The sequence below is a fragment of the Pongo abelii genome, chromosome 11 (assembly GCF_028885655.2).
Source record: "Pongo abelii isolate AG06213 chromosome 11, NHGRI_mPonAbe1-v2.0_pri, whole genome shotgun sequence".
NCBI lineage: Eukaryota > Metazoa > Chordata > Mammalia > Primates > Hominidae > Pongo > Pongo abelii.
Window position 1 is genome coordinate 71549613 of NC_071996.2, and position 25519 is coordinate 71575131.

General features: G+C 36.8%; 1 protein-coding gene across 1 annotated transcript in view; it reads right to left on the reverse strand.

The window, feature by feature from the left end:
* Positions 1–25519, reverse strand: part of ABCB11 (ATP binding cassette subfamily B member 11) — a 183684-nt gene that overhangs the window by 53544 nt on the left and 104621 nt on the right. The window contains exons 7-13 of the mRNA XM_054549455.2: positions 21247–21334; positions 19971–20104; positions 18333–18504; positions 15428–15552; positions 10807–10981; positions 4649–4762; positions 1372–1482 (exon numbers count right to left, since the gene is read on the reverse strand). Coding sequence (XP_054405430.2) covers positions 1372–1482; positions 4649–4762; positions 10807–10981; positions 15428–15552; positions 18333–18504; positions 19971–20104; positions 21247–21334 — 919 coding nt within the window. The remainder of the gene's footprint in view (positions 1–1371; positions 1483–4648; positions 4763–10806; positions 10982–15427; positions 15553–18332; positions 18505–19970; positions 20105–21246; positions 21335–25519) is intronic.

Consider the following 25519-nt stretch of genomic DNA (forward strand, 5'->3'; position numbering starts at 1 on the left):
ATACTTCTACTATGAATAAATACATATAGGTTTAAGTAAGAAGATTTTATTTCGCTATTAAAAGTAATGGCAAAAGCCGCAATTACTTTCCACCAACTTAATATAAGTTTTAGCTATCCATTCAAAAATATTTACTGAGTATGTATTACTTTGTAATTCATAGCTTACAAAGCACCTTTACATATGTTATAACATTTGATGTTTAGGTACATATGTAATAGATAATAAAAATATACTTTAAGTATGTAATCAGAATATATATTTACTTATGTTTTATATATTTATGTATATAATGAAGGTAAATAGAGATATACACCTATATTTGTACATTTGTTATATATATTTATAGATATATTTATATTTACCTACATACCGATAATGTAGGTATGTATATATAGATATAAAATATAGATAAATATATAAATATTTAAATATTTTTATATTTAAAATATTTATAGATAAATATATAAATATTTACATATCATATATTTATGTATTATATATTACAAATATTATATAAATATTTACCTGCATTATATATATATATGTTTACCTTCTCTCTGTATATATTCATATATTCAAAGAGAGAATGATATATATATCATATATATATATGATAGGTATGTGGTGTCAGAATTAAGTTAGGCTAACAAAATGGGATTTAGTTCTGTGCAGATAACAGAAATATTATTAAGAGAGAGTGGCTAGAGATACTCTGTTGAAAATGAGGAATTAGTCTAATTTCAAGCCAATTTATTCAGGGGTAGTAGATCCTAATTTTCTTGTAGAGTAAATTGCCTGTAAAGATAATTTAAAGGCAGGAAATAATTTTTTTCACCATGTGCCCTGAACAAGACACATGAGCATAATATCACAAGGATACCTTCCTATAAGGGCTGATGCAGTGACCTAGTGAATTTACAGATGGGAAGTAAAAACCTACATAATGGCAGCTTTCCTTTGCCACTTCATACCCTATACTCACTGTCTTCCACTTTCTGCAGTCTCTACGAAGGTTGGGAAGAACCTGTGCTTCTTGATTGTTCTAATTGCCTTGTCATTTACCTAGCACTTGCACAGAAAGACAGGACCTGCCACTCATTTCAACAGAGCGTCATAGAGTTCATTTAGCCTGAATGTACTGACAGACTGTGTCCCAACCAGGGGATTTGCACATTATGGTTATCACAAAGGAATGCGGTCTGTTGCCTGAGATAAGCCAACACCCGAGGATAATTTCAGAGAAAGACACCTCCATTCCCTATTCCTGGGAACTGAGTCAAGCTTCAGAAAATGAGCAATTTGTGGTTATGCAAATAAATCATCGAAGAAGAAAACATCTATTGTTCTGGGGAAAAGACCAGCACTCACCTTCACCTCTGGTCTGGAAGGATAGTGGAAGGTCACATTATGGAATTCAATTTCACCCTTGATTCGATCCAACTTGTAACCATCTTCTGACATGCAGTCAATGATGGGTTTCTGGAGTGAAATACAAAAGGGACACAGTGTAAACTCGAACTAAGATGCACAACTCAATTCAAATTGTAAATTCAAATAAGAAACATCTTTGGCGTATCTCTGCAATGTTTTATCTGGTTGTTGCTGTTTTATGGGTAAATTCAAATGAAGATGTATACATTTATTGTGCCTCTTAGTTTGCATGTGTCTTAATTTGAATTTACTTAGAACAACAACCAGATAAAACATTGCAGAGATATGCCAAAGATGTTTACACATTAAATGTTTATTAATAATAGTGAGAATAATCACTACTTACTGAGATATTACTGAGATATTATATATTAACATAATACATATTTAATTAATTTATTTAATTGCTATTATTTATCGTGTTATTACTGAGATATTATATAATATGTGCTATTATATAATAATACATATATAATACATAATATGTTGTATTATTATAAATGTATAATATGTTAACAATATTATTATATATTATATATTACTATATTACTAAGATAATATAGGAGACAATGTACTAGGTGTTTTTATACTTTTATTTACATAATTGTCACCATCACCAAACTAGACTGGTGATATGCCCATTTTTCAGTTGAAGAAGCGGAGGAATTGCAGAGAGATTAAGTTTCTAAGACCATGCAACTAGTCAACCAATCTGGGGTCCAAGGGTATTCTTTTGAGTATCCATGGTAGATGATGATTAAAACTGAGTGTTCCTAAATGATGTGTTCAAATGCTACCAACTTTCAATTGTTGTCCTGAATTTCACCTCTTCTGCTAGAAACAAGCCCAATCTAGAATTTAACCACTCTGGTTAATCAGACAAAAGTGAGGGCCTCTTCCTTCTACCAGAACACTCCAGCATCATCTTCTTCCCTTGTCCATAACTAGTGATGGAAATTCATCACTGTATTAGTCCATTTTCACACCACTATAAAGAATACCTGAGACTGGGTAATTTAGAAAGAAAAGAGTTTTAATTGATTCACAGTTCCAAATGGCTGGGGAGGCCTCAGGAAACGTACAACCATGGTTGAAGGCAAAGGGGAAACAAAGCATGTCTTACATGGTGGCAGGAGAGAGAGCACATAGGGGAAACTGCCACTTTTAAACCGTCAGATCTCATAAGAACTCCCTCACTATCACAAGAACAGCATGGGAGAAAATGCTCCTATGATCCAATGACTTCCCACCAGGTCTGTCCCTCGACACATAAGGATTACAGTTCAAGATAAGATTTGGATGGGGACATAAAGCCAAACCATATCAATCATGTTAGCTCTGTTGAGAAGTATAATGTAATCTACCTCCTTATTGGGTTGCTAATAAAGATAATAAATAATTTTTAAATGCCTTAATTTTTTAGTTTCAGGGCACTTTTAGAGTCATCATCTTATTTGAGCATATAACAACCTTAAGAAAAAGGTAGAATTTGAATAAATCAACTTTTTTTTTTTTTTCAGAGACACGGTTTCACTCTGTCACCCAGGCCAGAGTGCAGTGGTGTGATCATAGCTCACTGCATCTTCAAACTCCTGGGCGTAGGCCATCCTCCTGTGTCAACTTCCTGACTAGTTGGGACTATAGGCATGTGCCACCACACCCGGCTACTTTTTAAATTTTTTGTAGAGACAGGGTTGCCCAGGCTTGTCTCAAACTCCTGGGCTCAAGCTATCCTCCTGACTTGGCCTCCCAAAGTGCTGGGATTACAGGTGTGAGCCACCATGCCTGGCCATCAATGAACATTTTTATGTGGTTTTCAACAATCTCTCTGTACTCCAATATATGAAACCCCAAATTATAAAACAGATAAAGCAATGAGTCACTTCCTTAGTAGGTTACAACTTCACTGTTTGGCGAAAGAGTATCAAACAGGGGACAGTGAACCAAACAGGTTCAGGGAACCCACAAATCACCTCTGGATTTCCAGGGCTTGCTTTGGACTCAGCTCAGGGCATTTTTTTTTTTTTTTCAAAGAGAAACAACAAAAGATTGCCAACTTCCCCTTCTGTTCTTGGTTTTCTGTTTGTTTGTTTTTTGAGACAGGTTCTCAGTCTGTTGCCCAGGCTGGAGTGCAGTGGCGCAATCATGGCTCACTGCAGCCTCGGCCACCCTGGGCTCAGGTGATCCTCCCACCTCAGCCTCTTGAATAGCTGGGACTACAGGCACATGCCATCTTGGCGGGCTAATTTTTGTGTTCTTAGTAGAGACAGGTTTTCACCACGTTTCCCAGGCTGGTCTTGAACTCCTGGGCTCAGGCAACCCACCCACCTTGGCCTCCCAAAGTATTGGGATTACAGACAAGAGCCACCATGCCTGGCCTGTTCTTGGATTTTGGCTCCCTAGCTTGGCCTCCAGTGTGCTTCCACAGACTAACCAGTAAAATCCCTTTTTGCCATATTTAGAAGACAAGCGAATTTTATGGACATGGCCTTGAAGTCCTGCATGGTATGGCCCTTCCCATGCCTCCAGCCTCTGCCCCCTGTTCACTCTATTCAGTTGCACTGGGCTTATTTCAGTTTCTTTAAATCAGCAGCCTTTTCCAACCTGGGGGCCTCTCTTCCATGAATGCCATCTCTGCTCTTACTTCCCATGCCCCACCCCCTCCAATCCCCCTTTGCATGGCTGACTCTCCTTCAGTTCTCCGCTCAAATGCTACCTCCTCAGAGATGCTGTCACCACCACCCAACTTAAAGACTCCTTCTCCCACTCCAGTCGCTGTCACATTGCCCTGTTTTATTTCCTTTATTTACTTACCACTCTGCTATTTCTTATCTTTGAATGTGCATACTTCTTTACTGCCTGTCCTCTCCCAGCATGAGTAAAGAACAGGGGTCTTACTTGTTCTAGTTCCCTGTTGCATTCACTCCCTTGAGGCAGGAGAATCGCTTGAACCCGGGAGGCGGGGGGTTGCAGTGAGCCGAGATTGTGCCACTGCACTCCAGCCTGGGCAACAAGAGCGAAACTCCATCTCAAAAAAAAAAAAAAAAAAGAATTGGCACCAGCACATGATAGCATTTAATAAGTGTTGCTGAATTAAGGGCCTTGTGATAGCTTCTTATATTTTTAACATTAAGGTAAATTCTTCAGGAGTTCATTCTGTGCCCCAGCCCCATCCGCCGCCTGTTAATCGCCTTTACTTTTGGCTTTTACATACCCTGTCTATTGTCTCAAAAATGCTGGTGGCTGCTGCACGTCCAGTTGCAAAGGCTTCCAAACAAGGAGAGGCATTGCCAAGATTTAAAGCTCCTACTATGACACTGAGGAAAATCTGAAATGAAAAGAGAGAGAGATTTTTCATGTGTTTTTGTTAATGTGTAAATACTAATTACTATCATTTGGGTCATCCATGTTAACTCAGAGAGTTATCAGAAATTCTCTTCTGTGGGTTCAAAAGCTAGCTCTTTGACTGTTTGGAAATACCCAAAATAGTTTTTGTTCTGTAAAGCATCTCCAATTTTTCCACTGTTATGATTTAAAAGACCACTTTATTTTTTACTGAATATTACTCTTCTACAAAGTAGAACTGTTTTGAAATGAGTAAGAAGTCTAAGCAAGGTAGCATGTAGACCCAAAGTGGACTTTAATAGTGATTTGATAATTGAATTCATTATGTAATCAGCCTTATAGTGATTTTCTGGTTAAAGGGTTGCCAAAAACAATACAGACACTAAGATCAGCCTGACTATTCTAGAGGCTGGTACATGCAAAACCAACCTGCTACTGTTGTTACCGCTATGCTAATGCTACTATTATAGTAGTCACTGGGATAACTACTGCAACTACTATGAATAACAGTAATAATAACAATAATAACAGTTATGTTTCTAAGTGTTTTATCTATATTATTTCATTTCATCCTTACAAAAGAGTGAACAGACAGGTATGGAGGCTCCTAATTTTCACTAGGTTACAACATGTCATAAGTAGTAGAGCAGAATTTGAATCCAGGCTTTTGAGTGCCATTCTACCTAGCTCCCAGACTCACCTGTTGCTGGCTACATGCAGGTGGAGTGGTCAGGTTCCTGTGCAGACTTGGGGCAGCTGTTCTTTGACTCACCAATGCAGTCATCTCATTACCTTAGGGGAAGGCTACCTGATCATGTCCAGATGTTCCTACCAAATAGCACTCTGTTTTTATTAATATCAGCACTGTTTATAAAGGTGAGGAAGAGACAATGAGGCAAATCCTCAAGTTGGCCTCCAGAAGGAATACCAGTCTCCTCCTCTCTACCCTGTCAACCAAAGAATGGTCCTACTCTTGTGACTTGCATAGAGGATGTTTCATTGGCCACAGTCTACTGCCAAGTCAAAGAATGGCCCTGCATGAATGTAGTCTTTTTCAGGTAATCAAAGATCCTGGTCTGTGATGGTTTTTATAGGCCAGACCCTTCCCATTTGTTGTATCACATTGGGGCAAATTGCCCGAGTCTCTCCTGCTTCTCTTTTTTCCTTGTGCCTGGAGTGTCTGAACCGTGGAAAGTCTCAGAGCCTCTCAGCCCTGTCTCTCCCTCTTCAGTAACCTCTTCATTCCACACATTAGGATGATTAACAGGGCCGGGGCTGCCCTACATGGGTTGTGGGTTAGCGCACTCACGCTTTATCCCTAGAGTCCCAGCCTATGCATAGGGACAAAAATTATCTCTTCATCTCCTTTTCCTCAATTATGGCAGGTGGTTCCTCCCATAGGCAGATTATGTAATCTTTCAAGCCCCCATTTCTTCATCTACAACACAGGGATAATGATAGCATATATTTCATAGGATTATTACAGGATCAAATGAGATAATGTGTGTAAAGATGATTAATCCAGTGCTAGTCACTTCAATGGTGGTGATGATGCTGCTGACAGTGAAGAAAGTATTGAGGTCCCACACTTAGGAGATGGTAAAGGAAGCAGATAGAACACTTCTTATGGTCCAATTTAGTTTAAGACCACACGCATCAGAGGTCTTCCTACCTCAGCAAAGGAACCTTCCATTTGCCCTAGATCCAGGGCCAGCAAACATTTTCTGCAAAAGGGCCAAATAAATATTTAAGGTTTTTCAGGCCATATGGGCTCTGAAGTAATTACTCAACTCTGCTATGTAGTATAAAAGCAACCACAGCATATGTAAATAAGTGACTGTGGCTCTGTCCCAGTAAAATGTTATTTATAAAAACAGGCAGTGAGCTGGATTTGGCCTGTCGACCATAGTTTGCTGACTCCTGGCTGAATGGAGGCCTAAATTGAAGTTTGGGGTCCAACTCTTTGAACGGCTCTCTAGATGGGGAGGAGTGAGTGAGACAGGACAAAAGCACATTCCCAAATCATCACAGTAGCTAGCAACATCCCAATAAGCCATCACTTGTCACTCAACATCATATTCTTTAGCCCTGTGAACAGCAGAAGTAGGGTAGACAGAGAGATGGGAAGGGAGACTGCTGTGGAATAATTAAGCTATGGGTGTGCTGGAGAAAAAGGGGTCTGTGGCCCCTGGGAAGACAAAGTCAGAGGCAGGAAAACAGTGGTTAACAGGTAGGCCCCAAAGTCAGGGAGACCTGAGTTCAAATCCCTCTCAATATTTCTTGACCTCATGGCTTCAATTTCATTTTTAAGTGGTAGTATAATGACACCAATTACAGAATGAGATTGAGAGCATTACATGCAGTAATTTTATTACATAATACATCACTCAGTGCTTGACACTTTGTATATACTGAATGAATGTCACTCTCCATTATGTGATTATTTTTATTAATGAATTCTGAAACTCAAGAGGGTCATGAAAGAACAACCTTCTGCACCATTCAGGTCCCCTTCATCTTTTCCTACCAGACCACAGAGTGCATTTTTTCTCTGTGCACAAGTGATACTAATTATAGTCACTTATGTGAACTACTTACCATTTATGCCCAATTACCATGCAGCCAGTAACGATTTTGTGTATCACAAAATGTACTGGATTAACCAAACCGTTAATTAGTTTTGTGGATTAAAACACTCAACTCAGCCCACGCACACTCAGCCTTCATAGTTTGCTGCTCAGAAGTTTGGCCAAGACCTGAGAGAGAGAGCGAGCGAGAGAGAGAGAGAAGAGAGAGAGAGCAAGGAATATAGTGTTAAAGGATGCATTTCATCTTCCCAAAGGAAATTTTCTCTTGAGATATAAGCAGAGGCTTACAGAAAGACGTTGGGAGTAACAGGTTAATAATTAGTTGATTAAAATGTTAGAGACCCATAGTATGCCATGTCTGCACATAGCAAGGACTCAAGAAATATCAGTTGAAAGAATAAATTATTTACAAAAGATAGAGTAGCTCACTGTACAATGGGCAGGAAATTTAAAGATGAGGGACATAAAATTGGATTCCTACTATAGAGAGTTACCAAAGGGATTTTTATTCAAGTGCTTCCAGTTGGAATTGTGTATTATTTGATTTTCAATTTACCAATTCACTTTTCCCTCTGAACCATTATTATTGTATACCTCTGTCCTCTCCTTGTAGGCATGGAACAAAAGGAAAAATAAGTTTTCTCAATGCTTGCCTTCTTGCATAGAAAGTATGTATAAGCAGCTGGGACTAAAGCCAACTACTGATATCCCTATTTTGGTAAATGTCAAAGTTCTTAGGAGGAATTGGATCAATAAAGACAAGGGACTATGGTTAAAATCTGGACCTGCAATACTTCAGTGGCTTTTCCAATCTGCAAAAACTGTATCTAAGTTGTTAAGAAGTGGTTAAATTATAAAATTGGTAACACTTCCCATCCATACTATCTCTTTAAAGTTTACAAAACACACTAATCTGTATTATCATATTTATTTTCTTTAACAAATTCAAAAAATGTCAGCTGTTCATGTTGCAAAGATAAACTGAATTGAAAAAGTTGTTCTTTGTGTATTATCATATTCTTAATGAAATAAAGTCCATGGCTTGGAATGATTATGGTTTGACCTCTGATAATCACTTCCATTTGCAAATCAAAATCCTACTCAATTTTCCCTGGTAATGTATTTATCTTAAAGCAGTAGGTTTTGAATTTTAAGCTTTCAGCTAGCAAATTTCTGGTGTACAAGGTTTTGATATTTTTCATTGTTTGCTCTACCCAGAATCTGGAGCTAAAAAATTTTACTTAAGAATTTGATATAAAACTACTCCCCATCTACTTGCAGGCCAAATGAAACAAATATTTCATTTTTTGTTTCCCTGGCCTCATAGATCTTACTGTCTGAGGGTGGGAAGGGGTGGGCACAAGTGTCAATAAATGCAAATATCCAATGTCACACAAGTGCTTTGAAAAAAAGTACAGCAGATCACAAAAGAGAATAAAAAATGGGTGAGCGTAAAAGGCCTGACTGGTAAAGTAGCATTTAGCTGAGAATTCAAACAATAATCAGAGTCCAACTGCAACAAGAGAGAGCCATAAGCTAAGGAGGAAAGGCCTTGGGAGAGGGAGCAGGATAAGAAGCCTTCCTGGACCCCAGCCACACCTGGTTATCCTGCTATTCACTGTCAAGGTTCTCTGTCCTCTATAGCACATCTCTATTTGTCTGTGTTCATTTACATAGTTACTGATTTATTGCTTGTCTTCTCCATTAAACTGTAAATCCCATTGAGGCAAAAACAAAAACAAAAACAAAAACAAAAAACCACATTTCCTTTGCTCATTGTTGAATCCCCTGCATTTTCTAAGTGTCTGGCACATAGTAGATGCTGAATAATTACTTATTGAATGAATAACTGGAAAGACAATGAAAATTAAAGGCATTAGCTACTTTAGCACAAGTGAGCAGTAAAGTACATTTGTAGTACCTGTTCTGTTAAGGATGTTATTGACCTGGCATTTTAGTAACTCATTATGTTTCACAAATACATTTATTAGTATGTATCTTGGACTGTCATAAAGCTCAGTTATATGAGCTGTTAATTTTTAGCTGAGAGACCACTGACTTTACATTTTCATGGCATATTTTCTTTTGGACTCATCAGAAAATCATCATTTCATAGCTATAAAGTCTTCAGTTAATTTGAAATTATTAAATTGCTGGTCTCAACGATTCAAATGTTTAGCATCTCTTTACTATAAAATGTATAAGTATTACTTGTTTCTTTATAAAATTTCTAGAAGGTAACGTTGGAAAAGCCCTTCTAGACTTTGGCTTAGGCAAAGATTTCATGACCAAGAACCCAAAAGCTAATGCAATAAAAACAAAGATAAATAGGTGAGACTTAATTAAACTAAAGAGCTTTTTCACAGCATAAGGAACAGTCAGCGAGTAAACAGACAACCCACAGGATGGGAGAAAATCTTCACAATCTACACATCCTACAAAAGACTAATATCCGGAATCTACAATAAACTCAAAAAGTGGGCTAAGGACATGAATAGACAATTCTCAGAAGAAGATATACAAATGACCAACAAACATATGAAAAAAATGCTCAACATCACTAATGATCAGGGAAATACAAAAAACCACAATGTGATACCACCTTAATCTTGCAAGAATGGCTATAATAAAACAATCAAAACATAATAGATGTTGGCATGGATGTGGTGAAAAGGAACACTTCTACACTGCTGGTGGGAATGTAAACTAGTACAACAACTATGGAAAACAGTATGGAGATTCCTTAAAGAACTGAACATAGAACTACCATTTGATTCAGCAATCCCACTACTGGGTATCTACCCAGAGGAAAAGAAGTCGTTACACAAAAGAGATACTTTCACACGCATGTTTATAGCAGCACAATTTACAATTGCAGAACTGTGGAACTAGCCCAAATGCCCATCAATCAACAAATGGATAAAGAAACTGTGATATATATATAACATATATGTATATATATACACAGATATATATAATTACATATATATATATATGACAGAATACTACTCAGCAATAAAAGGAATGAATTAATGGCATTCTCAGCAACCTGGATGGGATTGGAGAGTGTTATTCTAAGTGAAGTAACTTAGGAATGGAAAACCAAATATTGCATGTTCTCAGTCATAAGTGGAAGCTAAGCTATGAGGATGCAAAGGCATAAGAATGATACAATGGACTTTGGGAACTCAGCAGAAAAGGGTAGGAAGGGAGTGAAGGATAAAAGGACTTACTCATGTAACCAAATACCACCTGTTTCCCAAAAAATTTATGGAAATAAAAAAAAATTAAGGTATTACTTGTTTCCATAGACAGACTCCATAAAATCATTGATGCTTTTTTCCTGAAGACACCAAAGTAATAAAAACACATCTAATCCATGGACTTTTCTGAGATACCAGAAGGAAATGCTATGTCTCGGTCAATAAGTCCGAGGTACCTGGATGACGGTTCCTGGTGTATATTCTCCTTCATCCAGGACAAGTGTGGAGCCGTACCAGAAGGCCAGTGCATAACACAAAAAGATGAGACACCACACGAATCCAGTAAAGAATCCCATCACTATCCCTTTTCTAATTCCCCAACGCTGGGCAAACACAAGATTTTTCTCATACCTGTGAAGAGAAAATGTTTGAGTCAATTTCAGCAGAAACAGCTCAAGTTATAATGTTTAAAACAGGCCATGATGTAGTGGTTTTACAAAATGATCATAAAATCATCCCAAACACAGAGCAGCTTCAGGGAGAAAAATCTCCAGTAACCTTTGTGTAGTTTTTTAAAGTTTGTTTTAACCTGACAATGAAACGTGTTGCAAGGGCCATACTTAAAGCTGCCTGATTGCTGCTTGGATTGCATAGTGAGGTAAGCCTGGCCCCAAGAGAAAAGAATTTTCAACATAAATATATGAACAAGAGAGATCTAGTATTGTGTTTGAAGTGTTTCCTTGAGTCACATGACATGTACTTATTAGAAAATAATGCAACTGGCTCCAAATAAGCAGACCAGACTATTTTGTTTCCAGCTCACCAGGCTTGGAACTAGTGTTTGCACCAACTCATCTATAACTCACCCATCTGCCCTGTGGCTGAGATGCTGTGTTGTGACATACTGGTCAGGTTCACAGCCATGAGACATGGATAACTGAAACTATGTGGAAGTCCAATGCAAGGAATAGTTTTCAGTAATTCCATGATCTAGCCATTAACAATGGGCTTTGTCTCATATATAGCTCAGGCATTCTGAAACTGCCTTCCTACATCTCAAGAATTGAATTCATGGAGAACTTTTAACCTTTTGCAGGACACAAACTGAAGGTCTATCCTATGTTTGTTACCATTTTTAAAACACTACACTGTCTCTTTTATTGACAATAAAAGATAATGTCTTTCATGGTGGAAGAAATATGCTACTGAAATTTTTTACAAGAAATAAGGAACCTCACTCCACAAACCAAAAGAAGTGGGGAAAAGAGGATAATAAAAGGTTGTAAATCCTATTCTCTTTTTTACTTGATGGATTTGGTAGCAACTGAGAATAACACCATCTTACCAAATCTACAACACATAAAGTAAGATTTGCTATTCAGTTGGTAGCTATTTTATAAAAATCAAAGCATGGCACGTAGTAAGTACTCAATAAATACCAGATAAATTAAAGAATAAACAAAATTACATTTTAGACAACTGTATTATTTTGGCCATTTGGGTTTTTCTTTTCACTGGGAGTTAATCTCTAGAATAATGCTCTATAACTTTTCAACACTAATTTGTTTTTTGAGACAGGGTCTCACTCTGTCATTCAGGCTGGAGTGCAGTAGCATGATCACAGCTCACTGTAACCTCATCCTCCCCAGAATCAGGTGATCCTCCCACCTCAGCCTCCCAAGTAGCTGGGAGTACAGGTGTACACCACCAAGTCTGGTTAATTTTTGTATTTTTTTGTAGAGATGAGGTTTTGCCATGTTGCCCAGGCTTGTCTCAAACTCCTGGCCTCAAGCAATCCACCTGCCTTGGCTTTCCAAAGTGCTGGGATTACGGGTATGAGCCACTGTGCCCAGCCTGTTTGACTGAATAGAAATCTTATCAGACTTTATAAAGAACATGTAGCACAGTACCTGAATAAAATGTGTTTAATTAAAAAGGTGTTCAATAAAAATGTGTGAAATAGCATTTTGAATCATGCTGGCATTTCTTTATTATTTTTTAATTGACAAAAGTTACATGTATTTATGGTATACAACATGATGGTTTGAAGTATGTATAAATTGTGGAATGGCTAAATCAAGATAATTAACATGCATTACCTCACATACTTATATTGTGTGTGTGTGTGTGTGTGTGATGAGAACACTTAAAAATCTATTCTTAGCAATTTTCAAGTACACAATGCACTATTATTAACCATAGTCACGATGTTAACATTTCTTGAATTTATAAACTGCCTCTTAAGTGTGAATAAGGAAGGGTTTCTTTTAGATCACCATGAACTAAATTAAAACAACTACAATTAGATAATTAATAAGTCATTATTTTTAAAATATCTCAAACTACCCGTTTAACTGAAATTTTGAATCCTTTGACCAACGTCTCCCCAGTTCTCGCCTGCCCCCTCCCCACTCAAAGCACCTGGTAATCACTGTTCTGCTCTCTGCTTCTGGGAGTTCAACTCTGTCAGTGAGATCACGGGGTATTTTTCTGTGCCTGGCTTATTTCACTTAACATAATGTCCTCCAGGTTCATCATGTTGCTGCAAATAACAGTATTTTGTTCTTTTTAAAGGCTGAATAGTATTCTATTGAACGTGGCATGTAAATTTACACACACCATATTTTCTTCATTCACTTGTCTGTTGACGGGTGCTTAGGTTGATTCCATACCTTGGCTATTGTGAATAATGTTGCAGTGAATATAAGAGTACAGATATCTCTTGACATAGTGATTTCATTTCCTTTGGATATATACCCAGTAGTGGGGATGCTGGATCATATGGTAGTTCTATTTTCCATTTTTTGATGAATCTCCATACTCTTTGGCTGTACTGATTTACTTTCCCACCAAAAGCGATCCGTGTAACAGGGTTTCATTTTCCCCATATACTTGCCAACACTTGATATCTTTCTTCTTTTTATAATGGCCATTCTTACAGGTATAACATGATATCTCATTGTGGTTTTGACTTGTGTTTCCTTGATGATTAGTGATGTGTGACCTCTTTTCACTTACCTGTTGTATGTTTCTTTTTGTATGTTTCTATTTGTATGTTTTCTTTTGAGAAATGTCTATTCAGGTCTTTTGACCATTTTTTAATCAGGTTGTTTTTTTGTCATTGAGTTGTTTGTGTTTCTTATATGTATTGGATATTAACCCCTTATCAGATGTATGGGTTACAAATATTTTCTCTCATTCTATAAATTTTTGCTTTTGTTACCTGTCCTTTGGGGGTTGTGTCAAAAAAATCATTGCCTAGACAAATGTCATAGAGCTTCTTCCCTATGCTTTCTTCTAGTAGTTTTTCAGTTTTATATCCTACATTTAAAACTTTAATCCATTTTGAGTTGGTATTTGTGTATAGTGTGAGGTAAGGATCAAATTTCATTCTTCTGCATGTGGATATCCAGTTTCCCCAACATTGTTTATTGAAGAGACTGCCCTTTCCTCATGGTGTGTTGTTGGCCTCTTTATTGAAAACCAATGGACTATAAATGCATGGACTTCTTTCTGGGCTCTCCATTCTTTTTCACTGGTCTATGTGTCTGTTTCTATGCCAGTACCATGCTGTTTTGATTACTATAGTAATCAAATAATCTAATAATGATCTACTACTTTGTAGTAGATTTTGAGATCAGGTAACGTGATGCCTCCAGCTTTGTTCTTCTTGTTCAGGATTTTTGCTATTCAAGGTCTTTTGTGGTTGCTAAGAAGTGGCAAGAATGGGTATTTTTGTCTTGTTCCTGATCTTAGGGGGAAAAGCTTTCAAATTCTCACCCTTGAGTATGATTTAGCTGTGGGCTTGTCATATGTGACCTTTATTGTATTAAGGTACATTCTTTTTATACCTAATTTGTTGAGAGTTTCTGTCAGGAAAGGATGTTGAATTTTGTTAAAAGCTTTTTCAGCATCTATTGAGATAACCATATGGTTTTTGTCTTTCATTCTGTTAATGTGGTATATTACATTTATTGACATGCCTATGTTGAACCATCCTTACACCCTAGGGATAAATCTCACTTGATCATGGTGAATGATTCTTTTAATGTGCTATTCAATTTGGTTTACTAGTATTTTTGTTGAGCATTTTCACACCCATGTTTATCATGGATATTGGCCTTTGATTTTCTTGTAGTATCCTTTTCTGGCTTTGGTATCAAGGTAATATTGGCCTTGTAAAATGAGTGTGAAGTATTCCCTCCTCTTTAATTTTATGGAAGAATTTGAGGAGGACTGGTACTAGTTTTTCTTTAAATGTCTGGTAAAATTCAGCAATGAAGCAATCAGGTCCTGGGCTTTTCTTTCATGGAAGACTTTTTATTACTGATCCAATCTCCTTACTCATTATTGGTATGTTCAGATTTATTTCTCTTTATTTCTCTGTGATTCAACCTTGGCAGGTTGTATTTTTCTAGGAATTTATCCATTTCTTCTAGGTCATCCAATTTGTTGGCGTTTGTTTTTAGTAGTCTCTTATGATCTTCTGTATTTCTGTGGTATCAGTTGTAATGTCTCATGTAGGCTTTTCTTTAATGACAGCAAACAGCATTATAGACTGATATGAGGTATAATATTTATGCATACATACCATCAGAGTTTGAAATAAATATCTACCCTAAGTTGGCTTTCTAAAAATTGCCAACTGCAACATCTTTAAAAACATACTGCTAAAGGCTTGGGACTTCTTATAGTGCTCTGACCAACCTAAATTACTCGCTTAGCTCCCTCTTGAACAAGTACTTCCTCTGGGGGCCACAGACCAAGGTGGGTCTGCCGCTTTGCACAAACTGAGAGACTCAGGGTACTACACTGATTGATGAAATTAAGGAAAGAATCAGATTCCAATTAACCAACCTTTCAACCTCTCTTTTCTCACCACCAAATGCAGCCACTGTTCTCATTGATGAAATGACTTCATCAGCTACCACCCCTGCTTTGGCATAGGCCTTCAGCTCATAGTCCGTAAACTTGGACACACTCTAAAAATCAAAAAGAAGAAAAGAAAATGTGAAGTCCAAGAAATTAGGTAAGTCAGTCTGTCATTCAGATTCATTTAACATGTGGCATGGGTTTCATACAATATTAGATTCTCACTGTAATATCATTGACAGGAGGAAGAAATCTGGTCCAAATTTGGTCTATGGTAAGCTTCATCCAGAGTTGTCTGGTTGTTGATACATCAAAATGACCCTACTAAAAGTAAGAACTTCCTCAAAGAATAAGTTCCAAATAGGACATTCTGTAAGACTAAAGTGTTTCAGTCATTATACTAATAAAGTGTTAAGTTAGACCATGTCATAGTTCATTGCTATCAGCCAATGGCCATTGCATAATTTATAGACAAACGCCAGAGACACATGCAGATATCATGATTGGGTATAATATATGGCATATAACATATAAAGTATAGGCATGATGTTGAAAGATGATTCCAGATGATTCCAGAAAAGAAAGTCCATTTTTCAGTCAGTTGGAGATGCTCAACTATGTAGTTTTGATTTTTACAAAAGGAAATGAAAAGACATCTGTACTTAACAGTAGACACATTACTTTTTCTAAAACTGACTTGGATTGAGTCCTAGTCAAAATGAACCCCCAAAGAAACCCCTGGCATAGATTAATAAATAAGAAGAGGAAAAAACACATATTGCAGAAGATCAACTAGCTCAGAAATATAAAAATATATATAATACCCAGATTAAGGGAGTTTATCTTCCAGTAGTTTTTCCAAACTTTTAGCAGCAAAACTCTTATCAAAATCTTAGATGGAATTCTAAGATGTAAGTTAAGTAAGTATTCATAGTAGTTTTTAAAAACAATATATTTCATCAGTGTACATTTTATAAAACATGTGAATTAAACATGTAACAGTAAGGAAAGTGAGGCTTTTTTTTTTTTTTTAAAGAGACGGGTTCTTGTTCTGTTGCCCAGGCTGGAATGCAGTGGCATGATCCTAGCTCACTGCAGCCTCAAACTCCTGGACTCAAGCATTTCACTGGCCTCAGCCTCCTGGGTATCTGAGACTATAGGCACATGCCACCATGCCTGGCTATTTAAAATTTTTTTTTTTTTTTCGTAGAGATGGGATCTCACTGTGTTACCAAGACTGGAAGCTGTTTTTATTAACATTAAAATTTACATTTGAGCCTAGTGAAGTTTCTTGTATAGTTTGTTGTATAGTTGCTTGTAGAAGTTTGTTGTATAAGGACAAACATACACAGACTTGGAAGCAAGACAAGACATGTGCAGACCTACAACATTCTAAATCAGTGACGTGTTTATGAGAAGCTGGAAATGGGTACTGAGATGACTAGAGAAACTAAGCGTTAGATCTGTTTAAAACCAAGTGAACTGGGCTATGTGTTAACTTCCAACATGTTGAAATGTGGCCTATGATCCACGTGAGTGTGTATATTACTTTATCACAGGTTTGAAGAAAGAGATTAGTGTATACAGAAAAAAATGAACAAAATGTTTGCAAAACCCCTGAAGCTCTTCTGTGGAAGTTGAGGGTTCCCTGGAGTATAGTTGGAAAGCGGTTAGTAGGAAAGACTGCCATAAAACTTGAATGATATAGTGGATTGAAAAACATATACATCTCTCTTTAGCAATTGATTCTGTGCCCGACACTGCTTAAATGCATAACGTGGATTATTCCCTGAATCATCATAATGTTTTTGGGAGGTATTATCCCTATTTTAAAGACAAGGAAATTGAGGTTTTCATGGGTTAAATGGATTTTTCCTGAGTCACACAACCTGTTAGCGGTAGAGCCAAGTGGTGACCTAATGAAATGGAGTGAGCTCTTTGCTATTGTCACTTTAAATCATTTTCTATTTTATCTGGGAAATGTTTGAGTCATGTAGTCAGTGGACTGTGAGAATATTTTGCTATTGAGCAATAGGAAATTGGTACCTATTGCTCAATGATGTGTGAGTGTGTATGCAGTTTTTCAGTTAAATTCTATCCTCATTTATAGCAAATTTTTAGTATGACTGATTCCATAACGTGCTATCTAATGTGGCTGCTCTAATGATAATTTCTCAGTCCTTGGGAGTGTTTTTAGCTGATGTGACCCAAAATTCCTGTTCCTATATGTTGTCTAGGCCTCAATACCTGGGGAACCGAGACAGTGACTGGGATAACTCTTGGAATGGGTCAGATCACCTCTCTCTGAAAGAGGTTATCTGAAAGATAAGATGAAATGGAGAACACAGTTGTGATTGCAGAAATCCTTCTTATGTGCTTGTTAATGCTCTTTGTCTGTTGTGTCATTTCACGGAAGCGCCCAAGCTTGGGAGGACATGGAGAACAATAGGCATATTGGAGAGTGAGTGGGGTTTGGAGTCACAGCCCCTTAGACTTGAATCCTATTCTGCCAGCTGTGCAGTCCCAGAAAAATCCCCTTACCTTTCTGAGCCTAGTTTCTTATATTTAAAATGATGTTAGTGCTCACTTTACAAGATTATTGTAAGGATTAGAGATAATGAATATTAAGCTCCTAGTAGTGCCTAGAGAAACAGTGAATGCTCAATAAATGTAATTGCTGTTAATAAAACAATATTTACCTATTAAAACATCATTAATCCCTATTCGATGAAATGTCATTTGACACTGGGGAGTAATCTAACAAACTACATGAAAATAGTGATAATTATGTTGCTAACTATACTCAGGAAAAGGGACTCAAGCTTCACATTTTTGGCTGTTTATGAAGGCAAATGTCTTCCCATGGAGAGATACAAAAAGACATTCTTACCAGACCAATGGTGGCTGCTCCAATCCCAATGAGAGGGCTGACAGAAATAATAACCAAGGTCAGTTTCCAACCCCTGAAAAATCCCAACAGGAAACCACAGATGGTCGAGGTCATGCGCTGAATGAAAAGGGCCATTTGGTCAGCTATGGCATCATTGATTTTATTAATATCACTAGAAACCAGAAAGATTTTGGTCACTAAAACTGAATTTGATCATTCAAATATCTTGCTGAAAGTCTGTCTTTCCCTTTTAAACATTCCCATCTCTCTATCCCCATCACCCTTGGATAGCATTAACATCCTCTCAAATCTTGGAAAATTTGCTGCACCTTGGGATGTTATCAAGCCTCTTTCCTCATAGCCAACCAATTTTGTTCTTAATCTAGGTTTCCCAGCTGGTACTCAGTGTTGATTAAGGCTTTTGGAAACCATCTTATTTGTCTTTTTCTTTTACATAGCTAATATCCTTGCTCTGTCTTGCAAAGCTTTTCTTTCTTCATGCCTGCTGAATCCTTTCAGCCTCAAGGTTCTAGTCACATACCTCCTTGTGCATCAATCTTGTATAATCCCCCAAGAAGAAGTAACACCTTTCTCCCTGTGTTTCCATAACACTGTAATTAATCCTTGTGCATTTGTATGTATGTGAAATTATTGCATTCTGCTTATAGGCAGTATAGAGTAGTGGTGAAGAGTGCAGATTCTGGAGCCAGACCAGGAATTTGAATACAAACTCTTGTTGGGCAAGTTACTTAACCTTTTTGTGGCTCAATTTTCTTGTCTGTAAAATAAGAACAATAATAGAACCTACCCCAATGGGTAGTAATGAGGATTAAAGTAGTGAATATATGTAAAGCCTATAGAACAGCGCCTATCATATAATAAAAAATTAATATGTGTTAGTTCTGATTATTTGCTTGCATTTCTTATTTCCCCTACTAGGCTGTTAGTTCCTCAAGAGCACAAGTGCAAGGTAATTGCTCCAGAATATTGATTGAATATAATTATATTAAATTCATATTCCTGAGAACATTTCCTTAATCTCTTGTCCAGATGGAGTGAATGGAGCTTGGAACTAAACAGCAAGAAAAAACCTAAGACATCACCCAGATATTAGGCCATTGTGTTCTGGCAAGGTTAGATAACTGTTCGAGGTCACAGTAAGGAGCAGAGTAAATGCTAGAAGCCAGGGGTCCTGAATTTCAGTGTGCTTTATCTACACTGTGGAGTGACCGTCTTTCAGGGGACCTCAATTCAGTTCAATAGGGTTCAACCAATTCTAATTCCTCTCATTTAGAATTCCTGGGTGGCTGTTAATGACCTAAATTAGGTGTAAACTGGATTTAAATCCAGTTACACCTGGACAGCTAAATAACCTTTTTAACTGTCTTCTATAATATTTCATTTCTAATATTTTAATTAAGGTCTACACACCAAATTGTAGTACCTTGGCTTTCAATTTTTAATGTCCGTATCTGACAGTGTATTACCTATGAAAAAGCCATATCACCTATGAAAGCCCAATTTAAGAGATGAAACATAGGAAAACTGAAAATATTTTTAAATTGTTATTTAATTTAGAAACAAGAGTTTTATGATGCAAAAATCACACACTAAAATACTGTTTTACCAGCTACTTACTCAGAGAATCTTGTATTCAGCTCCCCCACTGAATTGCAGTCAAACCACCCTATTTCCATTCTCATTATTTGCCTAAAGTAAAATTTTCTCATTTTCTGTATCTGACGAGCGGCAGCAATGACCCAAAAGCATATCTGGAAATGGACAAAGGAATGTTTAGCATTGCAATGTTTGAAATATTTGTTAATTTCTTCTTTTTTCAAAAGAAAGTACTTTCAATACAGCAGTTGAGAAAAGGGGAAAAGTAATTCAGAAAATGCCTCTTCTTGGGAACTAAGATGTGAGCTCTGTCATCTGCTGCTAAAAGTGGAGGTAAACAGAACCTTCGGCAGGGTAGCCTGAGGTTTGGGTTTGAATCCAGCTCTGACACTTAAGCAGGCCCATGTCTTCTGGACTTTACCCTACAGAGCTTCACTTTCCTCATGTGTAAAAGAAGGCTCACAGCACCAAAAATAAGGCATTATTGTTCTTAAATAACTATTTTTAATGCCATTTCTGAGTGAATTTCCCTCCTGAAAGACCTGCCTAGAAGCAGTCATGCATAGTTTTCAGGCAATAATTTTCAAGAAATGTAAAACAAAAATTATGACATCAGCACAAATCTAATCTGCTGATAGATTTTCCCTAACTAAAAAAAAAAGCCTGTTATTAAAATTCCCAATGCCTAAATGGGAAAAAAATGATTCATTTCTCTTTACAAACAGCACTGCCTGGAATTCTTGAATGAATGGGAAGGAATTCATTATTTTTCTACAAAAGAAGGCAAAAGATAAAATATTTTTCTTTCTTAATAAGGGTTAAATACCTCCAAGCCCTTCCATCACTTAAATCTGAAATATGCTCTAGATTCAGCCTTTCAGAATTTGGATTGGAATGCAGTTTGTTGAGACTTTAGCAGTGTGAGAAAAAGAAAGTAAATTTTGCTTTTCTCTATCTCCCCCTGCCCCACTTTCTTCAAGCTACTCAACTGCCCCCTACAAACACACCTGCAAATGTCCATTCCTGGATATAGAAGAGAGGATGAAGTAGGGAAAGGCAGGGGAAGGACAGGACATTATAACTACAAGTCTATTACCCATCTCTCTGGACAGCCACTTGTATCCTCCTAAGTTTCCACCTGAGAGAAGAATCCCTCTCCATTCTCTCATGTCCTCTGGAAACAGACTGTAGTTCTTAGGGCTTCTGATTAGCTTAAAGGGTGGCAACACATTGCATCTCATTGTAATGTCTTTGAGGTCAGATATTGATCTATAAATTATATGGAGGAGCTACTAACTTGAATATATCCTGTGATAAGTACTGCGACAGCAATTCCAGCATAGTAACTGGCAAATTTGATCATTTCACTCTCAATGTTCAGCAACCTTCAAAAGAGGGAAAAGAATGTTCAGACTTGCAAGTAGGATCAAGCCACCAGAGATTACATTTGTGGATATAGAGGGATTTAAAAATATATATATTTTAAATATACATATAATATATAACAAATATACTATATATAGTATATTTCTATTAGACATGAGTAAGACATTTTATCTATGCAAAATTATAATAAATCCAACCAAATTTCTAAATAGACCTCATGGTACCAATCACAGAAAATATGCATATCCCCTTCATTTTTATAGGCAGAGATGCTAGGACAATGAAATAATTAGCAGTTGTTGGAAGCCAGGGTACCCTAAATGGCAGTCCAGGGCTTGGTCCACTTTAGTCTCTTTCATGCATACTCATCATGCAGTGATAGAGCAATCACAGGTAAGAAAGACTTTCAAAAGCCAGACAGGCTGTCTGAAAAGAAACTGATAGAACGATGTGTGCTATAAATCAGGAGGCTTACTGTTACCTCTTCTAGGAATGCAAGCCAGCTTTTCAACTTCTCTGTCTCAGAGTGACACTGAAAAATGTGCCTGTTATCTTCCCATGGGAGAGAAAAGCATTTTATTAGCCCTGTCTTTTTGCTGACTACAGCCTAAGCTTCATTCACCAGGACAATTTCTAAGGTTGAAGCCAAAGACACTTATGGGAAATAACAAGAAGAAAAATAGCAAAGAAAAATACTTTGGCATTTTTCCCAGCAGCACTACCATGTTGCTGCACAGGGCTTGGGATTGGCAGTGCCAGGGAGTGGAGGAAAAAAAATTCTGAAATTGCTTTTAGGAATGAAGGCATTCCATAATTAGAAAATTAACATATTGGTTGATGGCTGTTATGATCTTCAGGGACAAGTTAAATGGTATAGAGTCGACTTTAGAAAATCAGCAAGCAGCCTCTTTAGCATGGGTTCTTCAACCCACATCCTTTCTGCTGTCAGCCTTCTTTTTGTGGCTTGAGCTTGATTTTTTTTTCTCTATTGAACTCAGGTCAAGCATTGCAATATAATTCATTTAATACAGAATAAACTGCACTATTAGTCAATATCTTTATTGAATATATTTATATTGAGTACATTTATGCTTGTCTTGCTAGTAGATTGCAAGCTACTCAAGGTCAAGGGCTGGGCTTACACTGCTTGGTCACTCTGCCTGAAATCAATAAATGTTTCTTGATTTTGTTTGACTTTCAAAATACTAATTAGGAAGGGAAATAACTGCTGTGGTCAACCCTTCTGACAACCTCAAAACCAGCTAAGGTCTCTTGTGCTCACCACATTCCCAGTCTTTCGTGATGACTAAGAAGAACCCTGAGATGAACAAGAACTAGAAAATCATAAACCTATCGATGAGTATCCACAATCAGAGGCTCTTATAAAAGCTAAATATCTCTGAATAGAGAGTATACTATATTATTATAAGTAAAAGCTTTCTAAGGTATACATGAGTCAATTGTCTTCATTTTCAGTTTGTTTTGGGGTGTCCAAGACCAGAAAACTATAAGCATTTGTCCAAACATTTTACTTAGAGAATAGCAGTTAAGAGAGGCTGGGAAGAGCAGTGGAGGGGGAGGGATGGGGAGAGGTTGGTCAACAGGTACAAAGTTAGTGTTCAGGAATAAGTTCTGGTACTACATTGCATAGTAAGTGACTATGGTTAACAATAATACATTGACTATTTCAAAAGAGCTAGAAGAGAGGATTTTGAATGTCCTCACCACAACGACATGATAAATGTCTTAGGTGATGGAAATGCTAATTATTCGATTTGATCATTACACATTGTATACATGCATCAAAACATCACACTATATCCCATAAATATGTATACTTAAGTGACAATTAAAATGATAAATAATAAATAACTTTAAATTTCCTGTGGTGTCTTTATTCTACAAGCACTTTAAGCAGAAGTGATGAAGCGACTGTCATTAAAAATGCCGGTTTACAAATATATGCAGATTAAGGGTGTTGGGCACTGGCCCAGCTCTGGGATTTTCTGGAACAAAGGTCAAGAGAATTCTATCACCGCTGGATGGTGCAGATAAAGATATATGCAGTTTATCACTCTCTTCACTCCTGAGGTGTCTCTGAAATGAGTGGTGAACTCATTTTTATTTTATTCTGGGAAGAAGAGGTGATTAAGGCTTTAGAGAACTTGATACTATTTCTGGAACAACAGAAAAAGCCTATCAGAAAAACTGACAGGAAGGAAAAAAGCAGGCCTGGCTTTGCTCCCTTGACTGCACACCAAGGTCTTTATTGCCTGAGTGGTGGGAACACTTGTCATCATAAAACCCCAGGAAGGATTCTATAAAGTGTGCAGGTGATTTGGACCACAGAATGGCATTCTTTTTAACAGCAAAAATGGACATGAATCTACTTGAACGAATTAAGATTCCCCATTTGTTGAATAACAAAGACTCATTTGTTGAATAGCAAAGAAGGGAGAGAGATGACATTAGAGGAAAAAAGATAGAGATGTTTTACAAATTATTATGATATGAGGACTTATTTTGCTTTTTTGTTTCTTTTTACCGTGTTTTGGAAACTTTTTACCTTTTTTTTTTTTCATTTTACCTTGTTTTGTCATTCAATTTACACATCAAGCTTACAGATTTACTAAAGCCATATCTTGCAAATATCTTGCAAAACTGTAGTACAATATCACACCCAGGATACTGACACTGATATAACCAAGATCAGAACATTCTCATCATCTCAAGTCTCCCTCATATTGTCCTTTTATACCTCCACATGCTTCTGTCCAATCCCCATATCCTCCTTAGCCCCAGCTGCAACCAGTCTGTTTTCTTTTGCTATAATTTTGTCATTTCAAGAATGTTATATAAATGGAATCATACAGTGTAGAACCTTTTGGGGTTGGCTTTTTTCCACTTAGCATAATTCTTTCAAGTTTCAATATTAACAGTTCATTCCTATTTATTAAGGAGGATTCTATATAATATAGATAGATGGATCACAGTTTGTTTGACCACTCAATCCTTTGGAGGATATCTGGGCTGTTTCCAATTTTCATCTATTACAAATTAAGCAGCTATCAACATTTGTGTATAGGTTTTTATGTGAGCATAAGTTTTCATTTCTCTAGAATAAATCCCCAAGAGTAGAAATGCTGAGTCATATGGTAGCTGAGTGTTTAGATTTTTTTAAATTACCAGACTGTTTTCCAGGATAGCTATGACATGGTTTGAGTGGCATGAGTGATTGTATGAGTGATCCAGTTCTTCCACGTCTTCATCAACATTTAGGGTTATCACTATTTTTAATTTTAGCCATTCCGATAAGTCTATAGTAATATCTCATTTTGATTTAATTTGCATTTCTCTATTGATGTTGTTTAACATATTTCATGTGCTCATTTGCCATCTTATATCCTCAGTCATGTCTTTTTCCCATCTTTGAACTGAAATTTGCTACTGTTATTCTAACACTGAGTTTTGAGAATTTTTTATATATTCTGGATCCTAGTCCTTTTTTGGATATATAAGTTGTAAATATGTTCTCCCAGTCAGTAGCTTGTCTTTTCATTCTCTTAACAGGATCTTTTACAAAGTTTTTAACTTTATTGTAGTCCAATTTATCAAATTTTCCCTTTATGAATTGTGCTTTTGGTGTCATCTACATGCTCTGTCCAGCCCTAGAACATGAAAATGGTCTCTTCCATATTTTTCTAAATGTTTAGTTTTATTTGTTACATATAAGTCCATGATTCATTTGAGCTAATTTTTGTGTAATTTCATTTTTTTGCCTATGGATGTCCAACTGCTCCACAACGATTTGATAAAAAGCTTATCTTTCCCCCACTGAATTGTTTTTCCACTTTTGTCAAATATCATTTGGACATGTTTGTGTGGGTCTATTTCTGAGTTCTCCATTCTGTTCCATTGATCTATATATCTAACCTCGTCAATGCCACACAGCCTTGACTGCATTAGCTATATAATATGTCTTGAAATTGGGTAGATTGATTCTTCTCACTTTATTATTCTTTTTCAAAATTGTTTTAGCTATTTCAGTTTTTTTACATTTTCATAAACATTTTAGGGTAATCTTTTCTATATCTACAAAAAATCTTGCTTATATTTTCATATATTAGGGCTTAAATATGTCATTTTATTTCTTGTTTTCTATTTGTTCTCTCTGTTATTTCTGT